The 26,166-nt window shown below is 45.6% G+C and overlaps 1 protein-coding gene across 1 annotated transcript; it reads right to left on the reverse strand.

Moving 5' to 3' along the window:
• Positions 1-221: 221 nt before the first annotated feature.
• Positions 222-25,874, reverse strand: SPG11 (SPG11 vesicle trafficking associated, spatacsin; the record flags this gene model as incomplete). The annotated part of the gene is made up of 40 exons (XM_079540682.1): positions 222-415; positions 795-946; positions 1,136-1,291; positions 1,762-1,850; positions 2,516-2,684; positions 2,972-3,079; positions 3,516-3,649; positions 3,902-4,039; positions 4,738-4,936; positions 5,524-5,666; positions 6,384-7,128; positions 7,247-7,461; positions 7,847-8,009; positions 9,040-9,147; positions 9,464-9,664; positions 9,886-10,131; positions 10,748-10,907; positions 11,423-11,531; positions 12,085-12,290; positions 13,144-13,309; positions 13,777-13,843; positions 14,260-14,421; positions 14,944-15,089; positions 15,787-15,893; positions 16,760-16,963; positions 17,500-17,707; positions 18,140-18,318; positions 18,993-19,120; positions 19,522-19,593; positions 19,841-20,017; positions 20,190-20,368; positions 20,963-21,118; positions 21,425-21,557; positions 22,295-22,440; positions 22,688-23,148; positions 23,888-24,025; positions 24,127-24,325; positions 24,650-24,877; positions 25,375-25,559; positions 25,663-25,874. 40 exons carry the CDS (start codon positions 25,872-25,874, stop codon positions 235-237), a joined length of 7,275 nt encoding a protein of 2,424 aa, XP_079396808.1. The 3' UTR covers positions 222-234.
• Positions 25,875-26,166: the final 292 nt, after the last annotated feature.

The following is a 26,166-nucleotide window of genomic DNA, read 5'->3' on the forward strand; positions in this document are numbered from 1 at the left end:
GCAGAGCCCTGAGGTCCACTGCCAGTTGTGCCAGTCCCTATTTGCCATCAGTCAGGTATTTGTAAAGGGTAGATTTATTGTGCAGAACACCTTCAGGTTAAGACAGCATCAACATTTTAAATATTTACAACCACCACCCTTTTTCTGGAGTTACGTAGCAGCACGTGACTGTAAGCATTAGGAAATGTGGTAGAAGCCTACTGACCATGCAGACTGTGGTGCTGGTGCGTGGTTCTAGTTGGATAACATGTCATTAAGGCAGCATCCAGTCTGTGCGTCCTTCAGGAGCACATTGACCACGTCGTAGAACTTGTTCTCATAGGCCAGTCTGTAGTACGTGGAGATGTCCTCGCAGTAAGCCAGCAGCTTCTTCAGATTTCTCAGAGCAGCATCAGTGGGGGGGTGCTGCTTACACCTGAAAATAATTTCATGTGACACTCAGTAAGGCTTTTGTCTTGCTAAAAGAAAAGTATTTCTCAAGAAGAGGCTGTACTCAGCCTCTACATTTGCTTCTCTTGGCTGCTTATTTTGCTGCAGTTCATTTTAAAAAGATGCAGTATCATCAGCATTAGTTGGGGCCCTGTGTTCACCCTGCTCGATAAAACAATAATAGATCCGCTGCTGTTATTTCCACACTACACTTATAAAACTGAGCATGCATTCCAGGTTCCTACATACTGCATTTTAGCACAGGAAAGTCTTTAACAACACTAGGACTTGCATGCTGTTGCTGTGCAGCTTCTTGTTCTGCCCGTGAAAAACAAAATTCCCAATGTGACTGCAGAGCGACTCACTTCTTAGCAATCTCCTCAAACAGGGCAGGCTTCAGCAGTCTCTGCTGTTTAAATTCCTCCAAGTAACTGAAGTCTCCCTTAGCGATCACTTGTTGGTACAGAACTTCAGCCCAATCTGGAACGAACTCGTACGCCTCGGCCACAACAGCCGCCTGCAGGGAGGAGAGATGCTGGAGGTACAGGGCAGGAACACCTGCTTAACACAGACTTGTCTTCTGTTGCAGCAGCAGTGTGGCCTCGGTGGCCACGTGGCAGAGCTGACAGGAGCAAAGTGCTCCCACACCTGGTGCTTACAGCTACCGGTTTCCAAAGAAAGCAGCAGGTGAGAAAGCCCAACTTACTTGATAGAAGCGAGGCAAGGACACGATGCATTCCATCAGGTTCTGCCTGTTCCTGTTGATCAGCATGGTGCTCTGACCAGCGCTCAGAAAATGCAGCTGCAGGGTGATGAGCTTCGTGAGGCGGCGGCAGCGCAGGGCCTGGCGGACACAGGAGTCCTGGGAACAGAAACGCTCTGAAGGAGGAGGACAAACTGCTGACTGAAACACGCAGCTCACCACCAGCCACTTGGCGTGTGCAGCACTGCACTGTCACACTGACAACATCCCCTTAGTTTTAAACAAAATCTCGCTCACTGTGAGGATTTTCATGATCTCATCACCCCGCTCTTTAAATGCTCTTTGTATTGCTTTATTCTCACTTGCCCTCAGTGTAAAGCAGTTATGCCCACAGTCGCTCCTTGAGGACTTTGGGAACCTCCCTGCAGTCCTTCGAGTCTGAATGGTGAGCAGCATGCAGTGCTGTGACAGCAGTCTTACTGAGGCTGCTGTGTGCTGCACAGCTGACAACCCCGAGGTTCAGGTGCTGATGTTTTATGGGGCTGGAACCCTGCTCAGCCCCACAGCAGCTCTTTGTTCCCGCAGGTCAGCTCACTTCTCATGTGCCATACAGTTCTGTGTGGTGTTACCTTAGAGTAACTTTCTGCTGCATCAATGAAGAGGGTCAGAGCTTTCATCAGCAGTTTCTTTAAGTTTGCAACATCCTGAAGAGACTCCTCTGAAATGGGGGGAAAAATGGAATAATGAATTATTTCCACAGGTGACAAAGTAAGATGAAAAATACTTAGCACCAATGCTGTGTGCGCTTATCAAGCAGCAGAAAAATCATATCTATATAAAAAAAAAAGCTCTGGGAAATGGTGAAGCTGTTAGAGCTGTTGGGCTGTGAGCCAAAGCTGCTGCAGGAGCTGCCAGCACATCACACAGCGGGGAACTCAGATGGCAGCAGGTTCTCTCTCATACACACACGCAGTAATGCTCTACCTCTATGCTTCTGTAAAGCAAAATAGATGAACAAAAATCCCTACACTGCATCATACCAACAATAAAGTGAGGGAAAGCTGCATGTGTCCTGAGCTCCTCCCAGCACTGAAAGGTTGCATTCCAGTAACAGGCAACACCTCAGCTCCTTGAAAAACACCAACCAGAGCAGGCAGATGCACCCCGCAGTGCAAGTGGGGCCCTCCCTCCAGCCAGGGCACCACCAGTGGATGTTACAGAACAGTGCAGGGAGCCACAGCTGCATTCACCAGCACGTCTTCCTTCTTAACACAAACACAACATTGAGGGACCTGTGGTGATCGTGTGCTGCAGCCTGCAGCAATCTGATGTACTGCAGCAGTGCCCACACTCCTATTCCTTGGCTTTGCAGCTGGCGCTCACCCCACGGCTGAGACTCAATCAGTTTCAGCTGTATGCAAGCAGCAGCCTCGTGATTCTCCCCAATCTCCCGGCACATGCTGAAGCACAGGGCGATCATGTTGTGCTTCTCACTGTCCCCTGGGCGGCAGCGCTTGATGTAATCCAGCAGAGCTGTCTTCAGTGTCCCACTCTGGTCAGATAAAGGATTACCAAATTCAGATTTCAAGAGCTTATTTCTCACCCACGTATTTGTACTACAGGCAGATCTGTCCTGACACGATTCTCCAAAATGTGATTATTTCTCTCTGGGGTGTCTCATGAAACCCAGAATTAATTCATTACTTGGGAAAACTATTCCACACTTCCTACACTGCAGTAATTGGGATCCCCAGACAATTTCACCTTGCTGTGAAATACCAGTTTCTGATGTAGACACAGTGCTCTGAAAACATTCCCCCTTCATTTCCTACCACCTACCGGGTCTAACTTCTTTCTCATGAGCACCTCAAAGTAATGCTTCTCGTGCAGCAGCTCAAATATGTAGGTCATCTCATTGTATCTGCCAATCCCAGTGAGAAGACGAACCTGCGGGAGCAGCAGTGTAAGTACACAGCTCACACCAACACAGAGATGGTCTGCCAGAGAGCAGCAGTGCTGTGCTGGGGAGAAGGCTTGGCACAGAGCAATGCAGTGCATCACACAGCTGGATTTTCCCTCCAAGCCAAGAGGCTTTCTTTTTAGATCAGCCTGCTCTGTTTTCCTTGTGCTGTGGAAGGGCGTGCTGTTAGCAAATGAAACACTCAGTGACCCTGTAGGCCCGTCAATACATTCCCCTTGCAGTACCACCACTGCACTGAGCACAGTGTGAGGCTGCAGCAGAGCACTGCCACCCCCAGCTGAGGGACTCCTCCATCCCACCACAGCCCGACCCCCAGGGCTGCTCAGAGCAGTTCCTTGCTGACACGCTGGAAGAAACCGTCACACATCTCCAGGCAACAAACAGGGCAGCAAACACACGCACCATAAGTCCATACTCATCATTAGGTGCCAAGTGCTCATCTGTGAGAAGTCGTGCTGCCTGCAGGACCCTGGTGATTCCTTCCATGTGGCAAGTCAGACTAAAGCAATGATGGGCCAAAATCAGCAGTTCTGTAACTGAACAACACAAGAACTCAGTTATTTCAGCTATCAGCACACACACAAACAAAACCGTGTTTTGTCTGCAGACTAAATTCATGCAGTGCTTTAGCAATACATTCATTGTCCATATATTCAGATTACCATCAGATCTGAGATAAATAGCAGATGCTTTTATCAGCATTGCTTTCATTCTTTGTGATGTGATGTCAAGCCAAGTGCTGCCATGCTTGGTGATGCACTCCTTACCATTGCTTGCCATCTACTCACTGCATGACAGCTCCCCACGTGGCACAGAGGAAATTTTCTCCAGCAGCTTCATGCCCACCAGTGTGTGGTCCTGGCACAGCTTGGCCAGCTGCAGGAACGCCTGGCTCTCAGCTGCAGGGTTGGAAACCTGCTTCTGTCCTGCACAGAGACACAGCCAGTCATACCCAGTGCTACAGTGACAGAAGAAACAAAACCAACATAACCTCATCCGACTGAGCGAGGGCTTGGAACTACATTCTCAAGACATTTCTGATCTCAGCGCTGAGATTTGGGGATCAGGTACTACTGCCTTGGAAATCCAATCCTTCTGAACATCTGTACTGCCACTGCAATGACACACACCTGTAATCTCACACATCCAGCAAGCTGCTGCTGCTGCTGAAAAAAGGCATTTTGTAACACATCCCTTGCAGTGGCTCTGACTCGTACTCTTCCATGAATCAGTTCAACTCATGAACTCAAAAGAAAGCTCCTGTTTTCTGCTGGCTTAGTAAACTGACTCCTCTAAGAGTGGTGCATGAAATCATCCAAGCTTACACAAGTGAACTGATATGAGGGGAACAGGAAGAGCACAAGTCTGCAAGGGAGAAGCAGAAAATGTAAGGAACAGAGGAAAAAACAGCCTGAATCCCAGATCTCCTTCTGATGGCTCATCCTCTCTCACAGAGCCTTAATCTTAATTGTCATAATGTAATATTTTTATAACCTGTTGAGCTGTCTAAACGTTACCATGGTAAGACTCCAGTATCTTCACAGCAAGGATAATCTTCAGATGCAAAGATACCACATTTTCAAACAAAAAAATGTTAAAAACCAAGGCTGAGGGCCATTAGTACCTTTTCCTTCCGAAGAGGCCAGCAGCTCCTGCACGACTTCTTTGGCCACCAGCTCTGCCACAGTTTCGGGCTGCAGGCCCTGCGTGGTGATGAATGCCTGAGCCCTCCTGCATCGCTCTGCCTGCTGCGATGACAGAATTGCTCGAAGCACTTTCTCAGGGTCAAGGGCTGACATCTCACTGTAGGAGCAGTTCAGTTCCTAAGAAACGTACATGCAGTTAAGAAGGTGCACAAGAGGAAATCCAATCACAGCACATAAACTGACTCGCAGCATCTCATCTTAATCGGCCAGTGCAAGGGAAGTGCTGCAGGAGGAGACAAAACTCAGTTTCAAAACACGTAAACATAATCTTATGTCACTTCACAATGCCTTCATCTGTGTATGTTCAGTGTTAATGCTCTCCAGACCAGGGTGGCATGCAAGAACTCCATCTGAGGTTAATGCAGAGCTGCTGCTAACAGACAGATGCTTTCCTGAACCAAATAAAACCCAAATAGCCACCACAAAGGCCTAACTCGATGAACAACACGTGCCTGAAGGATTATTAAAAATGCACATCAAAAGAGACTCGGGCTGAGATCTGGCTTACTGGAGTGAGGTAGGAGCCTGGGGAGTCGAGGAGCATCTGGCCACGTTTCCCACAAGGGCTGGCAGTGCTGCTCTCTGCAACTTGTTTTGGCACCTAAGCAGTGCTTTCATCACTCCTCATCCCCCTCTGCACAAACCTCCACAGCACAGCCTGATACAAACCACTCGTTTCCTTGGTAACGTTACCAGAGCCATACCTGAGAAAGTTCGTACAGACAGAGAACCTGTCTGCAGTAGTTCCTCCCATGCACACATTCATCTGTGAGAGCCTTCAAGCTGAGGACAATCTGATCATCCAGAGATGGGTCTGCAATGTGAATCCAGTCCTCTGAGCTCGATGCTGGAAACAACAACGTTATGAATTCCTGCCTCACAAAGGCAGGTAACAGCAAGCCTCACACCTGCAGCAAGACTTCACAAGTCTGCAGCAAGTTCAGCAGATTTTGTCAGTCTTTGAACACTGAACTCTTGACATCAGTGATCTGTTATTATCCTTATTGTTACAATATACACAATATGGCAGAACACAAGGGATTGATTGATAAAAATATCCACACCACTTTCGATGAGAATTCCTAAGCAGATGAGAGCAAGGAAATGGCTTCAGCAGTGTTTCTGAAGGCTTCATTTATCCCGTCCTATTCTTATTAAGCCTTATATATCTTATTACTGGAAAGCTTTCTAGTTTGTACCTCATGAACACGCACACGGTGCTTTATACACAACTGTACTAAGAAACAGTAAAACCATCACAATGCACAAAGAATTCAGACAAACACATTCACTAAAGTAGTTCCACGCATCAGCTCCACAAATGCACTCCAGATTTGTAAAGCCTGCGTTCCAGAAGCAGGAACACAGATCAGCAATGCTTTACCTGAATTGTGAACTAGAAAGAACAAATGGTTGAGACTCTGAAACACATCAAGCCTGGGTGCATCGCAGGACTTTGGAACCAAATAAATAACCTGCAAAAACTTCGGGGGAAACAGTAACTAAGAAGAGTCCTTTAGAAGGACTTCATTACTTGTCAGGTGGCTGCTGTAGTGTTACTTACTGCTCGGGACTCTGCTCTGCTGCGATGCACTGCTTTCCTGCGTCTTCTCTGCTGCTACAAGAGCCTGAATATCTGCGTGCAGTTTGTCCAGGTCAGCCTCCCCTGAGGCCAGGGCTCTGCAGTGCAGTACCAGTGAAACGTCTCTGCTGTAGAAGTGGAAGTAGCGACACACACGGCTGGCCTCGTGCACGCTTCCTTCATCGAGAAGGCATCCGAGCAGAAACCTGAGCGCCTCCTCCTCATCGTCAGCCAAGGTCTGCTGACGCTCCCCGAATTCCAGACCCTCCACATTCAAGTAGCTGGGTGCGTTCAGAGCAGGCAGCTTTGAAAAAGAAAACTCCTCGGCCAAGTTATCAAAAGTGAAATCCCCATTCGCTGCGGCACAGGAGGAGGAGCGCCTCGACCTGCCTGACCCCTCAGCTGCAGTCAGCGTTTGTTGTGTGATACGACAAATCCAGATCTGTTTCTCTATTTCTTCTAGTTTGTCCAGTGCCATCGAGGCGTCCTTGGCTAGCCAACGGCCAGCCAGGGTCAGCAGCAAATGTCTCTCTGCAATGCTGTTTATTTTCTCAGGAACTGAGGATTCAAACACCACATCGGCCTGATTCAAAAAGAAATCCGATGCGGCTTTGCTGGAGATGCAATTTTTCATGAAGCTGTCGTTACATTTTTTCCAGAATTTCATTCTTATCTGCTCTTGATCCCACTCTCCCGCGTCTCTTAGAAGTTGCAGATCTCTTAGAACCTGCAAAATTCACACCGATTTTACAAAGCTTCCAAAACAAACAAACATAAAGCTATGTTCCCAATGCTGCCAATGACAGAAGCACCAGAGGTGACCATCACTGCTCCCTGTGCCGTACCTCTCGCGTAACCACGCTGTCCGCAGGCAGCTCAGCCAGCTCTGCCACCTTCCGAGCCAGAGAGAACAGTCCTTTCTCTTGGAGCTGCTCCAGAATCGATCTGCACTCATTCTGAAACGTTTCTGGGCTGAATCTGGTCAGCATGGAGGGATTTACGGGCACGGAGGAACCCTTCAGGATCTCACTGAGCGCACAGAGTTTCTTCACATACGGGCCTGTTTCAAAGGGGCACAAACAGTTACAGCAGTTGGTTCTGAACTCAGCTTATGCCAATGCCAGCATGCAGCCTGCCAGAGGAGCACAGGTTTTACACTCTAAAGCTTACAGAGGACTAAAAATGTATCTAAAGCCAGAACTGAAACACTTCTGCAGATAACGCGTGCTCTTCACCAACACACCTGTTCTTACCCAGATTCCCAACCACACTTGCACACAATTTTCATCACTGCAGTTCCCCATAAGAACCAGTTCTGCTTACATCAGTTCTCTCACTGAACGAAACACCACAAACACACTTCAAGCAACGGCAGCCAGTCACTCCAGTAAGGCTGTACTGCAGGTCAAAGCCACAACATCACCCATCAGAACAGCTCTATTTACCATCAAGCAGAAGATTATCCGTTGCAGCAAGCAGCTGTAGGAGCTTTCCCAATTCGTACTCTGTCCTGCACTGCTGCAGCATCAACTCCAGAAGGAACAAGGCCTGTGATTCCAGCCACTGCACAGGGACTTGTGAAGCTGCCGGTCCTTCGGCGGTCTTAAGCTGTGCGTACAGAAAGGTCTGTGAGTTTGGGGCTTATTTTGGGTGAGTTTATTCTGCACACTGCTGACAATCACACTGCTTATCAGAGAAGTTCCACATCGAACTCCTTCAGGAAACAACACGTGCCACCCCCACGTGGGGATGTTGGACTTCCATCTGAAGGCAGCCAGTTTTACTACAGGGCTCATGATAGTGAGGAGGAGATAGAACTGCAAGAAGGATGAACAGATAGCTAAAATAAATGGTTAGATCAACAGCTCAGCACACTTCTTCCACTTTACAAGCGTATTCACTATGTGAGTGGTGCACAGGAAAGGGAAACTGATCAGCATTAGCTTGAATGGCAGGAAGGAAAACAACGCAGCATTATGGCACGCAGTGCTGATTACAAAGACATTCATGGGACCAGAAAATCACAGGGGAAAGGAAAGCACTGAAGTTATTTGTATGCAAATCTGTGTGTGACAAACAAGGAACGCAGAATGAAACCACTTTGATCCTTTCAGAATTGACTGCTAAGTCAGTGCTCCAAATGGACTTCAGAACAGCAGTTCACTGAGCAATTGTCAAAGAGGCATTTGTACAACTGCTGACAACTGCCAGAACCGAAGCGATGGCACTGAGATGCTTTCAGAAACACAGCTCTCTCTGGAACAGGCAGTCCCTGTAAGTCACTGCTCTATCAGCACAGCAGAGAATACCACAGATAATTCAGTGTACCAGCAGTGGTCCTACCTGAGTCAATGTCAGCCCTCAAACAATGAAATGCTCACACCTGAAAGCTACAGTGGCATTTTAGCCTGCTGCACCAACTCAGAATAAGACTAAGAAAAATACACTGCAGGTTTGGAAGAAATTACACTTTCTTTCATCACCTATCAAAAGAATCTGCTGCAAACGACTCATTCAAAAAAAATCAGCGCTCAGATCACTCTGGACACTTGTTACTTCAATATAAGACACTGGATAGCTATCACATTCTAATAGGGGGAAATCAATGCAAAGACATTTACAGAAAACGAATTCTTACATTTGTGAGGAGTTTCTGAAACTCGTCCAGTTTGGTTTTAGCCTCGCTGTATTTTTTACAGTTCATGCACAGGTCGTACATCTCCAGTATATGCAGTAAAGGGGAATCCTTCAAGACACAAAAACAGATTATAACTCTTTCCTAAAAGTACTTCAGTAAAGGAAGAATTGTGTTCCTCAGCACCTGAACAAAAACATTCTCGTTTATTAACGCTGATACGAGCTTGAGATGTGATCTTCAAGTCTGTAATGGTTGGAAGAACTTCCACTCAAAGATCTCCTTACTTGGCTGCGTTGTTCAATCTATCACATGCAGGCCATCCAGACCACAAAGAACAAGACAGAGGGGCCTCTACAGGCATCCTTCCCTCCAAGAGATGTGAGATGCACTCACGCACTTACGCTCACTCGGTGACATGACTTACCTTTAAAAAGAGCTGGAATCCCCTTATAAGTGTTTGACATTTTTGCTTTCTTAAAAACACCTTCCAGATAAGTGACAGGTCATGAAGATCCCACTTGTGATTTTCTACTGAGCTCTGAACGTGTTTTGTTGCTTCAGATCTGGTAACGCTATCCACACTGGTAATGATCCAGACACACAGACAGTGAATAACGTCAGCCTCCTGTCAAACAAAAACGATGGGTTTGTAACGACCAGACAAAAAATGCCACCTCACAACATACAAGTTGGCCAAATGTGTCACAACAATTTCCACAAAAATTGAGAAAGAAATTGGTGGAGTGCAACCCACATATTGACTGAGTGCAGCGACTGCACAGTGACAGCATCTCCACTGCTTATTGTCTATTCCTCTAAAAGATCAACAACTCACGCAGCACTCACAGGGAAACACGCTGCTAGAACACTCAGAATGGGAGCGTGTTCCCTCAGTCCTTCAGCCAAAAGGTGACACGAAGCACTGGGGCTCTGCTGACAGCGGAGAAGGATTTGGAAGAGACCGTCTGCACGCCTGCTCCCAGCGCTGCCCCCAGGGCCCCCCGCAGCGCCGCGCAGAAATGGGGACTTCTCCAGAGCCAGCATCAGGTGATGCTGCAGGACGGGAGCGAAGCCTTCGAGCACAGACGTGACCTAGGAAAACAGTGACAGCAGCATGCAGAGCAAGGCCCATGGAGCACGAGGGGAAGGCTGGCTGAGGCTCGAAACGCACAGGAGTTGAACACCTTTCACATTTGGTTTTTCAGAATGCTTCTGGAGAGCTGAGAAGGAAACGTGTGTGCAGATGTGAATTATTCTACTGAAATATTGAAGCTCCCCCTTTTAGGTGAAGCTACAATGACTCCCAGAGAACCCATTTTTCTCATCTCTCTTGTATGCCATCATACACGGGTGGCAGTACAACTCTGTGACTGTCAGTTGTGGAGTTTCTTCTCCAGAAAGCAATAGAAGGATTCAAATTAAAAACAAAGAGGGCTGCTAAGTGTCTCATAAGCTGGAATTTGCCAGTGAGCTTCTTTCCATTATCTTTTCTAAATTGCATTTAATTGTTACCCGCTGGCAATTCTTTATTCATTTTAAATCACACGTAAAGGAGTGCAACTTTCTCGAACATATGGGAACCACCTCTTCAACCAAAAAGAACAGTACCAAATTCTTCTCTCTTTTCCTTTTTTCTTTTTTTTGGAGAACATCACAGCAAGCATTCATGAAGATCTCTGCCATTTAAAACCATACACAGACAGCTCACCTCATCGGGCTTATAGCCGTACAGCTGGGCCTGGATGATGAACTGCAGCCAGTCGTTGGATTCAGCACACTCCTTTAGGTAGGAGGTGCTCAGTTTCGTGGTATGGAGTTTGCAGAACTGCATCACCAAGGACCACTGCTGTCTGGAGTCACTGGATGTCCTGCACAGAATTTAAAATAAAAATCAAAAAAAGGAAAAACACCTAAGAACAACCTTTAAGCTTCTGCTGGATTGAACTGACGTTCCTAGATGTTACCAGTGCGCAACTACGGCCCAAGATCCACACCTGCAAATGGCAACAGCTGCACATCCCACAGCTCACCACAGCACATCAGCTCTGTGGGAGCTCCCAGCCGCAGTCTGTCCACGCTCCCTTCCACAAAGCCTCTGTCTTGACAACAGAAGCTTTGGGAATGACCCCACAGCCTTCCCTCCCAGCTGTGCTCTGTGGAGCACTAAGCCAAATGTGCTGACAGAACTCCGACTTCTTGCCAGTACGCCTCCATGGCCTCTGCTACTTGAACCTGGAACTGTATGCTAAACTCAAATACTGTTAGCCAGTGTACTACAGCAAAACACACCCACATCTCTTTAACAGTGTCTGAAATCACAAATGATAAAATCCAATGCTCAAATTCAATTTGCCATCATAATCCTTTAAGTCATTTTCCTTACCTCTTTATTCCTTGATGCTCAATTGAATCCCAAAAGGCTTCTTCTAAGGATTTAAGAACTTCATCTGTTGCTGCTTTTTCACCATCAGCCAACCTCATTAACTGTTCAACTGTTCAGAAAGAACACATTACCATTGCTGAGATTAGAGCAGCAGCATCAGGATTAACAGGAAGCACAAGTTCTATTCCTGCAAACGCTTCAATAACAGCCAGCAGGTAGAAGACAGCTGCACATGTATAGTCACTAATCCAACTTCCCAGTTATTCCCAGGACAAATTTGATTTCTTTACAGCTTTGAACATCTGATTCCACTGTGTTTGCAGACAACTTTCTAAGTACAAAAGAGAAAACCTTTGTTTAGTCTTCTAGTTGTGTTACATCAGGTGGGACCTTACTGAGGCGTTCAATAGGCAGCTGTTTGGTGGCATCTGTCAGATACTCCTGCCGTTCTGCCTGCAGGCCACCTTACAGCCCTCCTGCCTTGTTGGAATTGGAAGGAAGCAGGAGCACGTGAACAGCGAGAGTTTTGACTCTTCAAATTAAACTCTTCCAACTCCCATTGCATTCCTGAGATGGTAAGCACCATCTTCCAGCTGGTCACTGCTTCTCCTTCCAGTGAATACAAAGCACGCTAGGCGAAAGAGAGCGAAAAGCACGCATACCCAAAGATTCCCTTATTTGATTGTGCTGAGACTCCTCATTTCTGGTTTTGTAACTGAATATCATGTTTGCAACCTTAATGTCAACTCTCAGTTTGAGGCTGCTGAGCCCAAGCAGCTCCAGAAAGCACACGCAGGCAGCTGCTACTGAAGGCGTATTGAAGAAAGAAAGGCCTAGAAGAAAGGCTTCATTTCCTGCTTGCTGAACCCTGAAACAAAAAGAGCAGCATTCAATAAACATGATTTTTAATCACTTTCAATCACACACCTAACACGCTTTGCATGGACTTTACCAGCATGAAAAATGTTTATAAACTAAGTTTTGCATTTAGAAAAAAATAAAAATCAAGGTCTGAGAATAAAGTCCCACCTATGATAGATGGTCAAAAATGAGCAGTTTGCAAGAAACTTTTTTTTTTAAATAAGTAAAGCCTCTGCAGTTTACATTAAAGTTAATTAAAAACGACTGTCAGCAGTTTTTGACTGCAAAATGTCCCACTGTAGTTTGCAAGGCAAGCACTGCAGCCTAAAGAACCTGACAGAGATTTGCAAAGACAACCAGGGGCTCCAGCAGCAGCTGGCTCATTGGATGCCTGAACATTTCCACCAGAGCAACTGAAACAATCAGGTATGCTGACTTGATTTGATTACACTGACTTTCCACAGCATTCAGTACCTCAGCCCACAAGGAGTCTGATTTCCTTTCAGCCCAAACCTCAGCTGTTCACACAGGAGGTGCTGATTTGTACAGGAACGATGACAGAAACATACAGCGACTGACATACAAACAAGACATTTCAGAAACAAGTGGCCATTTCTCCTGATGCCACTCCTACTGTGATTCTGAATCTATTTAGTCGTAAGCTTGATATATTTATGGAGTATGTGAAATCTGACAGGCATTTTACCCAACTTACACTGGATTGACTCCCAGCACACCTGCAGCTTTGACGAGACACAGTGCACAGCAGCAGGCTGCTGCTGTAGAGGACTGACATTATTCCTTGTGCTCGAAGGCAACTTCTGCACAACAACCACACCACCATTTCTGAGGTAACTTACAACTGTTTGGGGCTTTTGCTCTTGACCAACTGCTGGACCAAAAATGTACCGAAGGCAAACGACGGCCGCCCGTGGCGCAGGTAGTACAAGAAGTCCAGTCGTTCCATTACGGCGTATTTGTTCACCAGTTCAGGGCATGAAAAATGAGGAAGGTCACTTGATGCATCTAGAAAGAACAGCATTGCTCTTAGGAGCCGAGCAACCGTTGATTGAAACACAGAAAATGGCTTCCAACAACTAAACACGCAACGACGATCCCACACCTCAAATGTCAGCACACCCAAATCCCACTGAAATCCCAATTCTTATCAGAACATCAGAACCCCAGCAGTAACATTTCTAACAGCTGGCACTGATCACTTTTTCAGAGGCTCTAACTTGCTTTTAAAACAAAATACTGCTCTTCTATTTCATAATACACTCAGGAAAAAAAATACGTCTATGAAGGGCTTAGCAGAAGGTAACCCAGCCAGACATTATTTCACTTCACAACAAGAATTTAGTGAAATACATCACGTTGCTGTAAAAGGAATGGCCTTTCCATTAAGTTTTTCTGCCCAACCATTCCACAGGAAGGTGATGCTACAACCATGGTCAAAAAAGGAAACCATAAAAACCATGGAACTAACTTACCTGATACAGCGAGGGTATTTGTCGACTGCCAGCCAAATAACTTGCTGGGATCAAAGGGCACTAATGACTGAAAGATGAGACACAAGATATATTAAGACAGTTTAACATTTTCCCATCTGTTCAGACTAGAAAATATGTCAGGGACCCACAGTAGCAGATACTCAAGAATTGCCTGTGCTGCCATCAAGCAAAGACAAATCCTCTCATTCTCTCTCAAAGATCCATGTTTGCATCCTCATCTACTGAGTGGAAAATAAGTGCATCAAAGCACTTTGATTTTAGTTTAAGGAAATAAGGAAACACACATTCAAGTGTTTTGCTGCACTGTGATCTCAGCAAAGCTGCCATTTTCCTAATAAAAAAATCTTCTACGGCATTTCTTCCAGCTTGCAGTTTAGTTCATACCATAGATGTGAAACAAAAGGTATTTGTCCAGAATTACAAACCAAATATCTCGAGCAAGGGCAAGAATCATTCTCATACCTGAACAAGGTGGTAAAGGGAGATGTCAGGTGGCAGAATTCCATGAGAGGTGCAGGGGGGAAAAAGAGCAGCTCTGAGTTTGGGGTAAGGGCTCAAGGCCATTTTTAAGAGCTGAGGATCAACTTTCTTTAGTGGTTTCTCTGTATCTTCATTCTGAAGAACCTGCATTGAAAGGAAGTGGAATTATTTCACTAGGAAGAAGAAACTGTGTTAAGATTATAATAAAACAACCTCTGAATGCACCAAACAATCTAAGTCATGATAATTGGACATCTGGTAACAACACAGAAAGCAGCACTTTTTTCCTGCAAGAATTTTGCAGGTTGTGTTAGAAACACAGTGCTGCCGGTTCTCTGCTGTGCCGCACAGCTCTCTGTATCATAAGATGTTACCATCTGAACCATCCTTCTCTTTACAAAGTTCTACTCACTCATGACACATCTTTGACTCTGAAGCACAGCGCCATCGCCTGGCGCAACGCAGCCAGTAAGCTGTAGTTTCTGACGTGTTCTGATCCTGAGTTTGGTCAACAGAGTGAGACATGCAACACCAAAAGCAGGTTTTTAAATGGCAAGAACCACGATGGCGTCGGTGTGCTTGTTTTTATCCATTCTTTCCTTTGAGTTTTCAGCACCTCGTGAGAATTCCTCCCAAAATGCATCAGCAGCCTGCTGCACACAGTACCTGATCAATGCCTCCAGGTGCATACATGGTGGTTGCAAGAGCTAACAGCGTACGGCCCTCCAGCAGCACGCTGCTCACGCTGGCTTGGTTACTAGGAATCAAGATCTGAGCATTTGCTAGACTCGCCTGAAAAATCATCTTTGGATCTAGAAAGAAAGGGAGATGTAACTTAATGTAAACACAATTATTAAGTTGTGCATTGTAACTATCCTACAAGCATGAAAAAGGTAACAGTGACTTTTTCTTGTGAGTCTAAGACTTAATTCTCACTAAACCATCCCTGATTTTGTACTTCAATTTTACCTACACACATTCATTGGGATGGAGTCACACACCTTTGCACTGTATTACTTCAATTCCTTTTCTTATTTTTCTGAAAAAAAAATGCAAGCTTTTATTGTTTTCTAATGTGTGCCTCTGCAAGAAATGAAAGGTGAGAAAAGTACAGTGAGATAAGGACACAAACTGTACTGACTTTCAATGACCATAAAAATATCGGTGCAGGAAAGCACATAACCCAAAGGGCAGAGAAATCAGAATGCCTCACATGAAGCTTTAATTTTAATGCTATATGTGTTTTCTTACCTATTCTACATATTCAAATGGAATGTAAGCAAATTAGATGCAATGATGATCACATACAGACCAATTCTGACAGATCTCCAGATCCCTATGTGCATTTTAAATAATCCACGTTTTAGAGACGTGGACCTGATGCACATGTGAATGATTTGCTGTGGCCAAGAAAAGCCTGCAGCACAGCAGAGCGTTAAACCCAGCTGTCCCAAAGCTGCCTGTCAGCCTCACCCTCAGAGCAGCTGCTGAGCGAGGCCAGGCTCCTACCTCGTGGGTTACTGGCAACCCCTCGGCACCGCACGAGGAATTCAAACCAGGGATGTGCTTCGTGCAGTTCTTTGTCATCCAGGATAGGGCAGTTGGAAGGAGTTAAGCTGGAAATAACAACAGTAGACAGTGAATGTACGGTATTTGTAAGCATCCTCTGCCCCAACTGCATGAGAATTAAGAAGAGCTGATTTGGTGTTGGAGTGAACCGTGTCATCTGTTACCACAGCATCACATCAACCACCCCTGCTGATGCACACTTGGGGCTGGCAGCACTTCTCTGGCAGCTGCCTTCCTTAAGTTTCCATGTAACTGCTTCTGCAAATCCAAACAGCAGCTTCCAGAATTCACAACCCCAAACACTTTCCAAAGGAGGGACCTGATTCACAGACACCATTCTCCGTAGTCGGAGGGCTTGATGAGATTCACATGAATTACACAAACTTAAAAAAAAAGCTTCTTAGCTTTCCTTTACTCCACTCCACTTTCTTAATAATTACACTGTTTGACTGGAGTTGCAGCTAAGAAATTCCAATCACAAAGTATTCATATATAGGAATACGTTTATAGTTCCAGTAGAGCATTTCTTTCTCTCTGGAATCCCAACTAGTGCTAAACAAGAAGGCAGAAAGCATTTCTTTATTTCTCAAAGTAAAAAGAATAACTCAGGCGCTCAGGCGACAGAATTACTAACAAGTTGGTCTGACTCATTTAAGATTGCACTGCTTCTGTTATTACGCTAATTCTGACCATAATTGTTTCATTAGCTGACTGACAGACAAATAATCACAACATTACAACCTGAATAAAGCTTCAAAATGCAGCATGAAACCCAACACACTGCCTCACAGTTTGATATTCAGATGATGCTGCAAATAGCAAGAGCCTGGTGAGACTCTTACTGCCAACTATTACAGCTGTGTTTCATTACTTAAATCTGCACGTAACTCAGTGAATAAAAACACATTCCTACCTGTAGTAATCTAGGTATGTGTATAACATATACTGCAAATTGTGTTCCAAGCAGTGAAGGACAAAACGAGCATGGAAGTCCAAGCCACTCGCAGCGCTGTGCTTTGGGACAGGGTGAGGATTTTGCAGAACTCCTCCGAGGGAAACCAATCTTTGGAGCAGAAGTTCAAAATCTTCCAATTCAGAAAGGACAAAAATCCCTTTTCTTCAAAAATAAACGAAACAAAAAGAGAGAGAGAAAAGAAAAGAAAGGTGCACTGATTAGACAGCTGTGCTTTTAGCAAGCGTGGAGGGCGTTTCCAAAATTACAAACCAGAACTTCCCATCTAAAGAATTATTTCATTAACAAACCAAAGATAACATGCCAAAATACTGCTGAGAGTGCTTTAACAACATGTTGGTTGCTGTAGCTCATGGCAAAGAATAAGGAGTGGCATGGGATGCTTAGAATTTTCTCCCCTGCATAACAGACAACAGGAGTGCAACCATTGTGTGAGACCCCAAGCCTGGCACAGCACTTCTGCTCTCCCGTGTTTCTCCCTGCTCTCAGAGCACTGACAGTGCCACAAGACTGAAAGCAAATGTACCAAATGTACCAACTGATGTGTGCTGTTCTAAACAATGGTACCAAACACAATATAAACATGAACATGCAGCAAAGATCCGAGTAACAGGTACTTCTCTAACTATGATTTTGGCTTCAGAAAGACAGAGAGCTAAGTAACACGCTGGAGCACACACCTGGCCAGCTCGTTCAACACATCATTTCTCATGTAGCCACTGCACAACGTCTTCTGGTCAACAATGCCTGCAGTCAGGGGCGGCCATTTGCTCTGTCCACACGAACTGCGGCTGGGCTCAAATTCTTCGATCCATGAAGCCATGTTGAGCCAGTCGTGCCGGGCTGTCAGGTGCATCCAAAGAGCCTCAGGGTTACACGTGGCAAGTCCTGAGTTTAAAGAACAAAAAACAAAGCAATGAAGCCAACAAAATCAAAGACTGTTGAGCAAAATCTGACGTTTCTTTATGCGTGTGTATTTTCAAAGAACAGGCATTCCATTTTGCTAACACAGTGCTGAGATAACTATGGTACAGCATAAGCATAAGCTTAGCAAAGTAAAAACCATAGCATAGCTAAGTACAGCACTGCAGCAACTGGCAATCAATTAGTACAGCTAGTTCCAAACTCCAAACAGCTCCCTGTCATAACACAACCACACAGATCCCTCCAGAAGAGAATACAATATTTTCATTGTAAAAATTACGAGGATTTGCTCACACTCAGCTCTGGTTGTACCAATGCCACAAAACTGCATTCACCACACGAAAGTCAGATTTTTAATTCAAAACTTCTCTTAACTCTCAGTTCCAGAACACTTGCCTTGGCCTTGTTTTCTGGGGAGAAGAATCAGATCCTGAAGGAGCTCATCCCACCACTGAGCCCAGTTCAGCATCACCCTGACCTCCCTGCTGGGAACCCGGTGTCCATCGTGATCCAACAGTGACTCCAGAGTGGCCAAATGTTTGGCAGAGTCTTGTTCCCGTCTCCAGTTCTTCACACTGCAATGAAGTTTTGCATTAGGGCATTTTCTAGTATGCTTTTGTAGAACGGTACACAACCTGACCAATAGGAGACAAGGAAAGGATCAAAAACCATCAGAGATTTTGCTAGTTGATTTCTGGAGAAGCAGGACTTACACAGCTAACAGTCTGAGAACAGGCAAAGGATTTACTAATTTTTCCAAAACTGGCACAGCAAATAATGAGTACTTGAACATTTTACAATTATTTAATTCTAAGATTGTTTTTTCCTAGGCTATTTTGTTTGTAATATTACGGATAACGTATCACAAATACAGCAAACATTCCATCTGAACATGTTTTACTCGATTAATAACTCCAGAAATATTAAATTATTAAATACTGCCTCATTTCTGGTGTCAACATGAACAGAGCTCCCCTGCACTGCCAGCAGTGTCACAGCTCAGCTGGGAAGGAACACGGCAGCAGCTGCTGAACTGATGTGAAAATAATCAGCTCCCCCTGATCCTCACTGCTAACCCAAAGCCACCAGTGTGAGATTAATTAAATCTCAGATAACCATATTTATTAGTGCTTTAGGTCACATGGAATGCAAGAGATAGTTTGTGCATATATATTATACACACACACACACACACACACACTTCTATTAAGGATATTAATTAATAATTATAACTGGTAACCCACATTACCTGGAAAGAGATTGCATCTCTTTATTTTCTTGGAAGGACTCCGAGTACAAGCTTTCAACCTGATGCACAAAGTCTATCATTTTCTTCTCTTTTTCAGAAAAATAATTTTCTTCTTGTAAAACTTTGACCTTTAATTCAAATTAAAGTATTACCTCCAATTATAATTTTTCTCTACTTACTATATATCTACGCAGTAACTGATCCTGCAAGTCTAGGGAATAAACCAGCCATAGGAAAAAGCCCCGACTGCACTGAGATCCATGGAGCTCATACTGTGTGAAACAGACGAAAAGTGGCCCAATGCCACAACAAACAAATTACATTTTAACCAACTTTTACCTTAGCTGCAAGTGCAAAAGATTGCAGGCATGCCAAAGCCAGTGTCAGTAAGCACACTGCCAGCTGCAGGGCCAACACCAGCTCCCGTTCTGAAGAAGGGCTCAGTAGCACAGTGCTTTGCCTCAGCACATCTCAGCCCTTGGAGCTGAGAACATCAGCCAGACCCCACAGAATCCCTTCCTACACTTACCAGCAAATCTCGTACGTGTTTATCAGCCGTGTAGAAACATATCTTACGCAACTGCTGCTTCACATCAAAACCCTGGAAAACCAAAACAGGCTCATTGTGCGCTAACTGTACAAACAGACGGACACGGGGCTGCCTCAGCACTCTGAAGGCACGCCAGGGATCAAAGCAGCTCTTTTAAACACGTTTCTTTTAACTGCATGAAAAGCACGTGGTGGAATCGCTGCCTCCACAGACAGGTAAAGCTCCTCCTCACACTTCCACCGCTCGTTCATTTCATCCGGCACAAAGAAGAGCTTAAAATGAACTGAACACCTCTCACCATGTTCTTCAGGAGTGCTGAGGCCTCCCTGGTGTTGCCCTTCAGCAGACGGCCATAGACCAGATCCAAACCCATCCGAATGAGCTCCTGAAGGCTCTGGGCAGGATGCTGCCGCATTCGGAAGAAGGTCTGGGCCTCTGGCATTTTGTTGCTTAAGATGGCCTCAGCAATGACTTCCTAAAAGGGAGAAAGAATGTCTGGAACAAACCGACCCCGCTCATCTTCAGTGTTACCATCTTTGTGATTCCTAGGCCGCTTTTTCCCCCAGCACTTTGAGGACCTTTCCATATTACTCATTTCCTTGAATATTTTTTATAAGAACAGTCAGAACTTTATTATTGGCTTTTACCTCAGGTGTCAGCTTTTCCCACACCTGGCTTTCCTCTATTGCAGGCAGGTCTTCATCAGAATCGCTCTCTACATCTGTGGCATTTACTTGGGATCGAGGATAGTTTTTCAGAAAGGTCCTAAGTTCAATGATGTAATCAGCTAAAATCTCTGCAGCCTTCTGCAGGTGCCCATCAGGCTCTGCCAAGAACAGCCAAAACAGAATTGAACAGAAATCAACAACATGGGATTTTTAGTGCTTATGGATGCTGAGCACACTCTCCTAACTTCAATACACAAAACACACTTGTTCTTACTCCCGTGCCAGTGCTGGTGTTTATACCAGGATGGGTGACTGCGCTGCCCCATGGAAACTGAAGCTTTCCATTACCTGGTTATTTCTTTAGCTGCAGTGCCTTCTTAAACAAGCCCCTTCTACAGCCAGGGGAAGATTAGTGTCAGCATAACTCATGTGGCAGCAGTGAGAGAAGCTGAGGGCTAAATCCATCCTATGTAACAGCACTGCCATCCACAATCACCTTGAAGCTGTCACTCCTACACATGCTGATCCAGCTGGCAGCATCCAGTCTGATGTGACAGCTACTGCACTCACACTAATTTCTCAAATTTCCCCTTAAATAACACCTTTCATTCACTTAACACTAGTGCAAGCTTTTTTTTTTTTTGTATTATTAGTTATAAGCAAATGTAGGTTGTAATCCAAAACCCAAACTGTTCTCACCCAAACAATGACAAACTACATTACTACGTATGAGTCAAAACAAGTAACCTCACCCTCTGTGTGGACAAAAATTTCTTCAAGCTGCTTGCTAAGGAAAGTCAACGTGAGGTTCAGCAGCTGCTCAGAAAAGTGCTTGCTCTGCGGCTCCATGTCGTTCTCTCTGATTGCTGAGCAGAGCAAGTTTAAGGCTGGTCTCAGCTCTTGCAAATCTGCACAGATTACATGGACAGTTACGCCTGCATTCTACGATACGGCTGATCATAAAGTACAACTTAGAATAAAAGTTTGCTGCTAAATTATTTTGAAGTCCATCAAACAATATACCTAAGGTGCTCTGCTTTCACACCAAAAAGCTCAGAGCACAACCCAGAAAAGCCACACATTATTCATCTCTCTCATTTATGAGAAGCTGCAACATCACATCATTCAAACACAGGAGGCAAAGCAGCACGAAGTGCTTCCACAGACACAGAGCCAGCAGCTGAAAGGCAGCTCAGCCAAAGGATTTCACTCACTTTTCAGGAAAGAGTGGGATGCCCCATCAGCAGACTGCTGGGCTTCGGAGCGGAGCGCAGGAAGGTTGAAAAGACTTTCTTTGCTTTTTAAAAATAAATCTACTGTGTCTAGCTGACGATTTTCCAAGCCAGCCTAGGCAGACAGACAGCACCATTGTTATGCACGTATTTTTAAAACATAAGGTACATTTATTAGCAGTATTTTTCACATTCTGTGCCAAAGTCTGCATGCAGAAAAATAAGAAGAAATTTAAACTACACATGCAATAACTGTAGCCTGAAATAACAAGGTGGCATGGCGAGTGCCTGCCATGCCCTTTTGATTGGTTTTGCAGGAACTCTGACCCACTATGTTTAGAGATAAAATGTTAATTAAGCAATTTATCAAAGTTTAATTGGGGATATAAAGAAGTACTATGAGAATCAGGACTTTAAATAAGCTTACAGCAACTGAATGTTGCTGCCAACCTTCCCCCTTCCTGGCTCAGTTCCCTGTCTATCACACCTTCAAACAGAACCAAAGAACCCCAGCACATCTTCACCTGAGCTCCCTGCCTGCAAACACAGCTGAACAGAGCTGGCAGAGCACTGTCACAGTGTGCACAGACTGCTGCATCCCAGACCTCTGGATCAATTATTTTTTTAAGCAGGGATCACTGACACTTATAAAGTTAGAATTAGAGCACTGGAAAACTGGAGACATGAGGAGAGCTGGTGTGTGGTCCAGAGTTCAATTAGGAGAGGTTCTGAACACTCCTTAATCATAGTTGGTTTTTTCAGTCTAGAAATAACACTAAAGCTGCCACATTTCATTGATTACTTTAAAGCAGTGGTTTTGCTATCTGCAGGACACGAATCAGCCCTGTTTACCTCTAGTGCATGCACTGGAATAGAACACCGTCCCCATCCATTGAGGTGACACACAGCATCCACGACTCCAGCACTGCCATAGATCATCAGTCTGTTCAAAAACTCCTCTTGAGTTAAACCAAACAGAATTAAGGAGAGGCCATGCTCTGAATAAAAGAATCAAATCATAATTAAAAACATATGAACGAGTTGCTAAGCAACAAGATTTGTATCTACTGCCTGTGTACCAAATATCAACATAAAGCTGATATTAAACATAAAGCTGTAGGCTCCACTTGTGTGGCAGCTCAGCAAGAACACATTCAAAGTCAGCCATCAGGGAAGGAGAAAGCTACAGACAAAACAGTGCTCTTCTGGGAAGGCTGCACCAGAACAATCACACACACAAGTCACCTGTCAGCAGCAGACATAACGGCACATCCTCATTGCAATCCACATAAACACTATTTTTGCTGAACTGGTGGTGTGTTACATCTTGGGACTCGAAATCCCAGAGGGCAAGCGTCAGTGCTTTGTCATCTGTCAGGATCACAAACAGTGCTTTGGCTCCAGTCACACATTTACACTCCAGTTTCACCACTCGGTGTGATAACTGTACAGGCAGGATTTGTTTCCACCGCCACCCCGCATCGCTGAGCTTCGTGCCAGCACTCTGCGACGGGTTGGGAAGGACACGTGGAAAAGCCTTTGGAGCAACGGCCAGGGCCCCCTCGTGGGTTTCGTAGATTAAGGGATCGTGATCTTCAAGGTGGGTAAAATACTGATACCAAGGTAAGTTCACATCACACAGCAAATGTGGGGAACCTCTTTTCCTGATTGTGCTGCGCAGGGAGGACAAGTGTGCCTTCCATGACCTGGGATGAAGAAAGCAGACGCCAATAATATAGTGTATTAGGGCAGGAACCATGCAGACCAATCAACTTTTAACATTTCCTCAGTCAATCAGAAAGCATTTTGGTGTACAGATCAGAACCACCATTCTGCATTTGAGCCGTACCAGGTCCTATTCGTTTCTGTTTAAATACTGCTTGCACCACAGCTGCACTGGTTGGCAACAGCCACGAAGCTGAGAATTTTACTGGAAAATTGTCCTTTATATCCCAGAACATACCCTCATTAATTAAAAATATACATATATCAGTAGAAGGAAATGAATTCATAGAATCATAATATAATCTTACATACATCAAGACATAATTAACATAGTTCGTTAGTGTTAATTATTCCACTACTGAGGGTCACAAGAGAGTCACATTTTTTATCCGAACACAAAATATTCTGAAGTCCTCACATACTCACTTGTATTAAGCAGAAAACAAACAGAAAGGCACTCAGAACGCAGACAGCTGTCAGTGCTGGTTCAAACCTAATACAGCTCTACCAGCAGGAACTGCTGTTGGAAGCAGCTCAGTCATACACATGAAGTATCCTGGGGCGTTTCCTAACTGCAGCCTAACAGCCATGATAGACCGAAAGCACAGTGAGCTTTCACAAAGCAGATTTGCCACAACTGCCGGTGAAAAAAGCCAGCAGTTCTCTGATCAGTGCTCCATAGGAGGCAAAACGCAGACATTTTAGGATTATTTTCATTACCTGTCTGTGCGGAAAGGCGAGGACAGCAGCTCCATACTGTAGTCAGAACTAGCAAGGTCATCCTCATCAACTCCCTCAGGTGGCTTCAGTGGAAGGCTTTCAGGATCTCTTTTACAAATCAAATGCCCAGGGAACTGTCTGAAAGGAAATGCATATTACATTTTACCTCCCAGACGGATGATTTAAACTTCTAATATTAGTCACACTTAAAACCTTTGGTAATTCTGCTGCAAACATACCTGAAGTACGTGTTTAGATCCACAGAACAGGCATTGTTGGAAGCACTGATGATCACAGCAATGCTGAGATCGTACGACACTTTGACTGCAGCGAGCGGTGATGTGACGGCGGAACTCCTGTCCCCTTCCTGCACCCCACCCAGGCAGAGCGACACGTCAATATGTGCTAGATTCGCACCATCAAAAGAATCAAATACGTCTTTAAAAGGTGTCAAAGAAAACGCCAGGCTTCAGGTTGCCCAACGAACAGGAAATGAGACAGAAGAGGAAGATGGTGAATTTGTGTTACTTTCGGCCCACGCTAACCTTTGCACAGCAAAGCATTTAGAACTGCTTGTTTCACATAGAGCTTTCTAAGCCTAGCTAGGATAGGAAGTGAACAGTGCTACAGGTGCTGTACAAAAATAACTTGTGCCATCACAAAAGAGTTAATTCATACTTAGAAGTCTTATTCTGACAAAAGAGAAAACCTTGTTCTATCAAACCATTTACACTGAGACCTCGTGGATACTCCAAAGGATACAGATCCAGCCAGAACTATCCAAGAAAAACAGAATCCCCCTGCAGAAGTTTATATCTGTTATTCTTTCCAAAACTGGTGGAGGTAAATCAAGGGTAAAGCAGTCACACGTCTCCAATGATGAATGCTCTCCAGGAAAAGTAATGTGCATAACAATGAAGCCGTTCAGCAGAAGTATGCATCTGTTGTCTTTAAAAGACAGTATCCTCAAAGACAAGATTGAAGAAAGACCTGTAAATTTAAAGATATCTTGTGATTACACCAATCCGGTACTTCCGTTTGTAAAGGTATCTCAAGGAAATCACAGCTCAGATGCACTGTCTGAGCCGCTCCATTAACTGAAGCGCTTAATGAGAACGTGTACAACACCAAGCCATAGGCCTGCAGGTTAAGCACTAATTAGTTTCTGCAGGATTAGTGCAGAGCCCCGCCCGTATGTTTTCTTCCTGTCTGCTCTAATGCCAAATGGGAAATTAGCGATGGCAGTGCTGCTATTACTTCTGACTGTGTCATACAGCCACCTCCCCTGAACAGGGAAACCCCTCCAGCAGTTTGGTATTTGAATACAGAAACACCCCATCGCTTTTCAGGCCCATCAGTACTGCTGCAGATAGCTTTAACCAGGCAAAGCCATTTACCCTTCACCAGCACTGCCTAGAGCTGCTTTAGCACATGAAGCATTATAAATCCCGCAGGGACTGGCTATGGACACACTGAAAGGCACTCACTGATGCTGTTAGCCTCGAGGAGCTTCTTCAGAGCGCCTTCCTCACAGCTGTGCAGGGGATCCGGGCTGCATTTCCCCTCTTCTCTGGTGAATTCATAGACAAACAGGTCGTGACTTTCACTCACAGCCAGTATTTTCGTCTTGTCTGCCTGCGGATCGTGCTCGGCCGTACTCTCCCACACGAAGCTGAAGATGTAACCATCACCACGTTTATCCGGCACCGCGGCACCGCGGCACCGCAGCATCACGGCACCGCAGCCCGGCGCTCCCCTCGCGCTCCCGCACTTACTCAGCCCACGCTCCCGGCAGCACGCTGCTCCGCGCCCGGCCGCCTCCTCCCGGCCCCAGGGACTCCAGGTAGATCCCGTCACGGAGCGACAGGCTGCCCAGCGCGTCCTGCCCCGCGCTCAGCCGGGCCCGCGCCGCGCCCTGCACGGCATCCCGCTCCCGACCCGGGCGGGCCGCCAGCAGCACGCGCAGTTCCCGCCTCGCTCCCGCCATCCCCCTCAGCGGCGGCGACCCGCGCCCCCGGCCGCCATCTTGGAGGGGCCGTCCTCGCTTCCGGTCTGCTGACGGCGCCGCGCTGGGACTACAACTCCCGGCATGCACCGCTGCACGGCGCCGCGCCTCCAGCCGCACTCTTCCTGGGGGCGCGCCACGCTAAGAGGGGAGAAACCGAGAGCGGCGGTCGCCTCTTGGGTGGCGTTAGTGCGGGGCGGTCCGAAAGGGCCGGAACCTTTTGCTGTGAACCGAGCCCCGTCCCCGCGCCGTTACTTGGACAAAGGCCTTTCTC

Source organism: Tetrao urogallus (genome assembly GCF_951394365.1).
Source record: "Tetrao urogallus genome assembly, chromosome: 11".
Taxonomy (NCBI): domain Eukaryota; kingdom Metazoa; phylum Chordata; class Aves; order Galliformes; family Phasianidae; genus Tetrao; species Tetrao urogallus.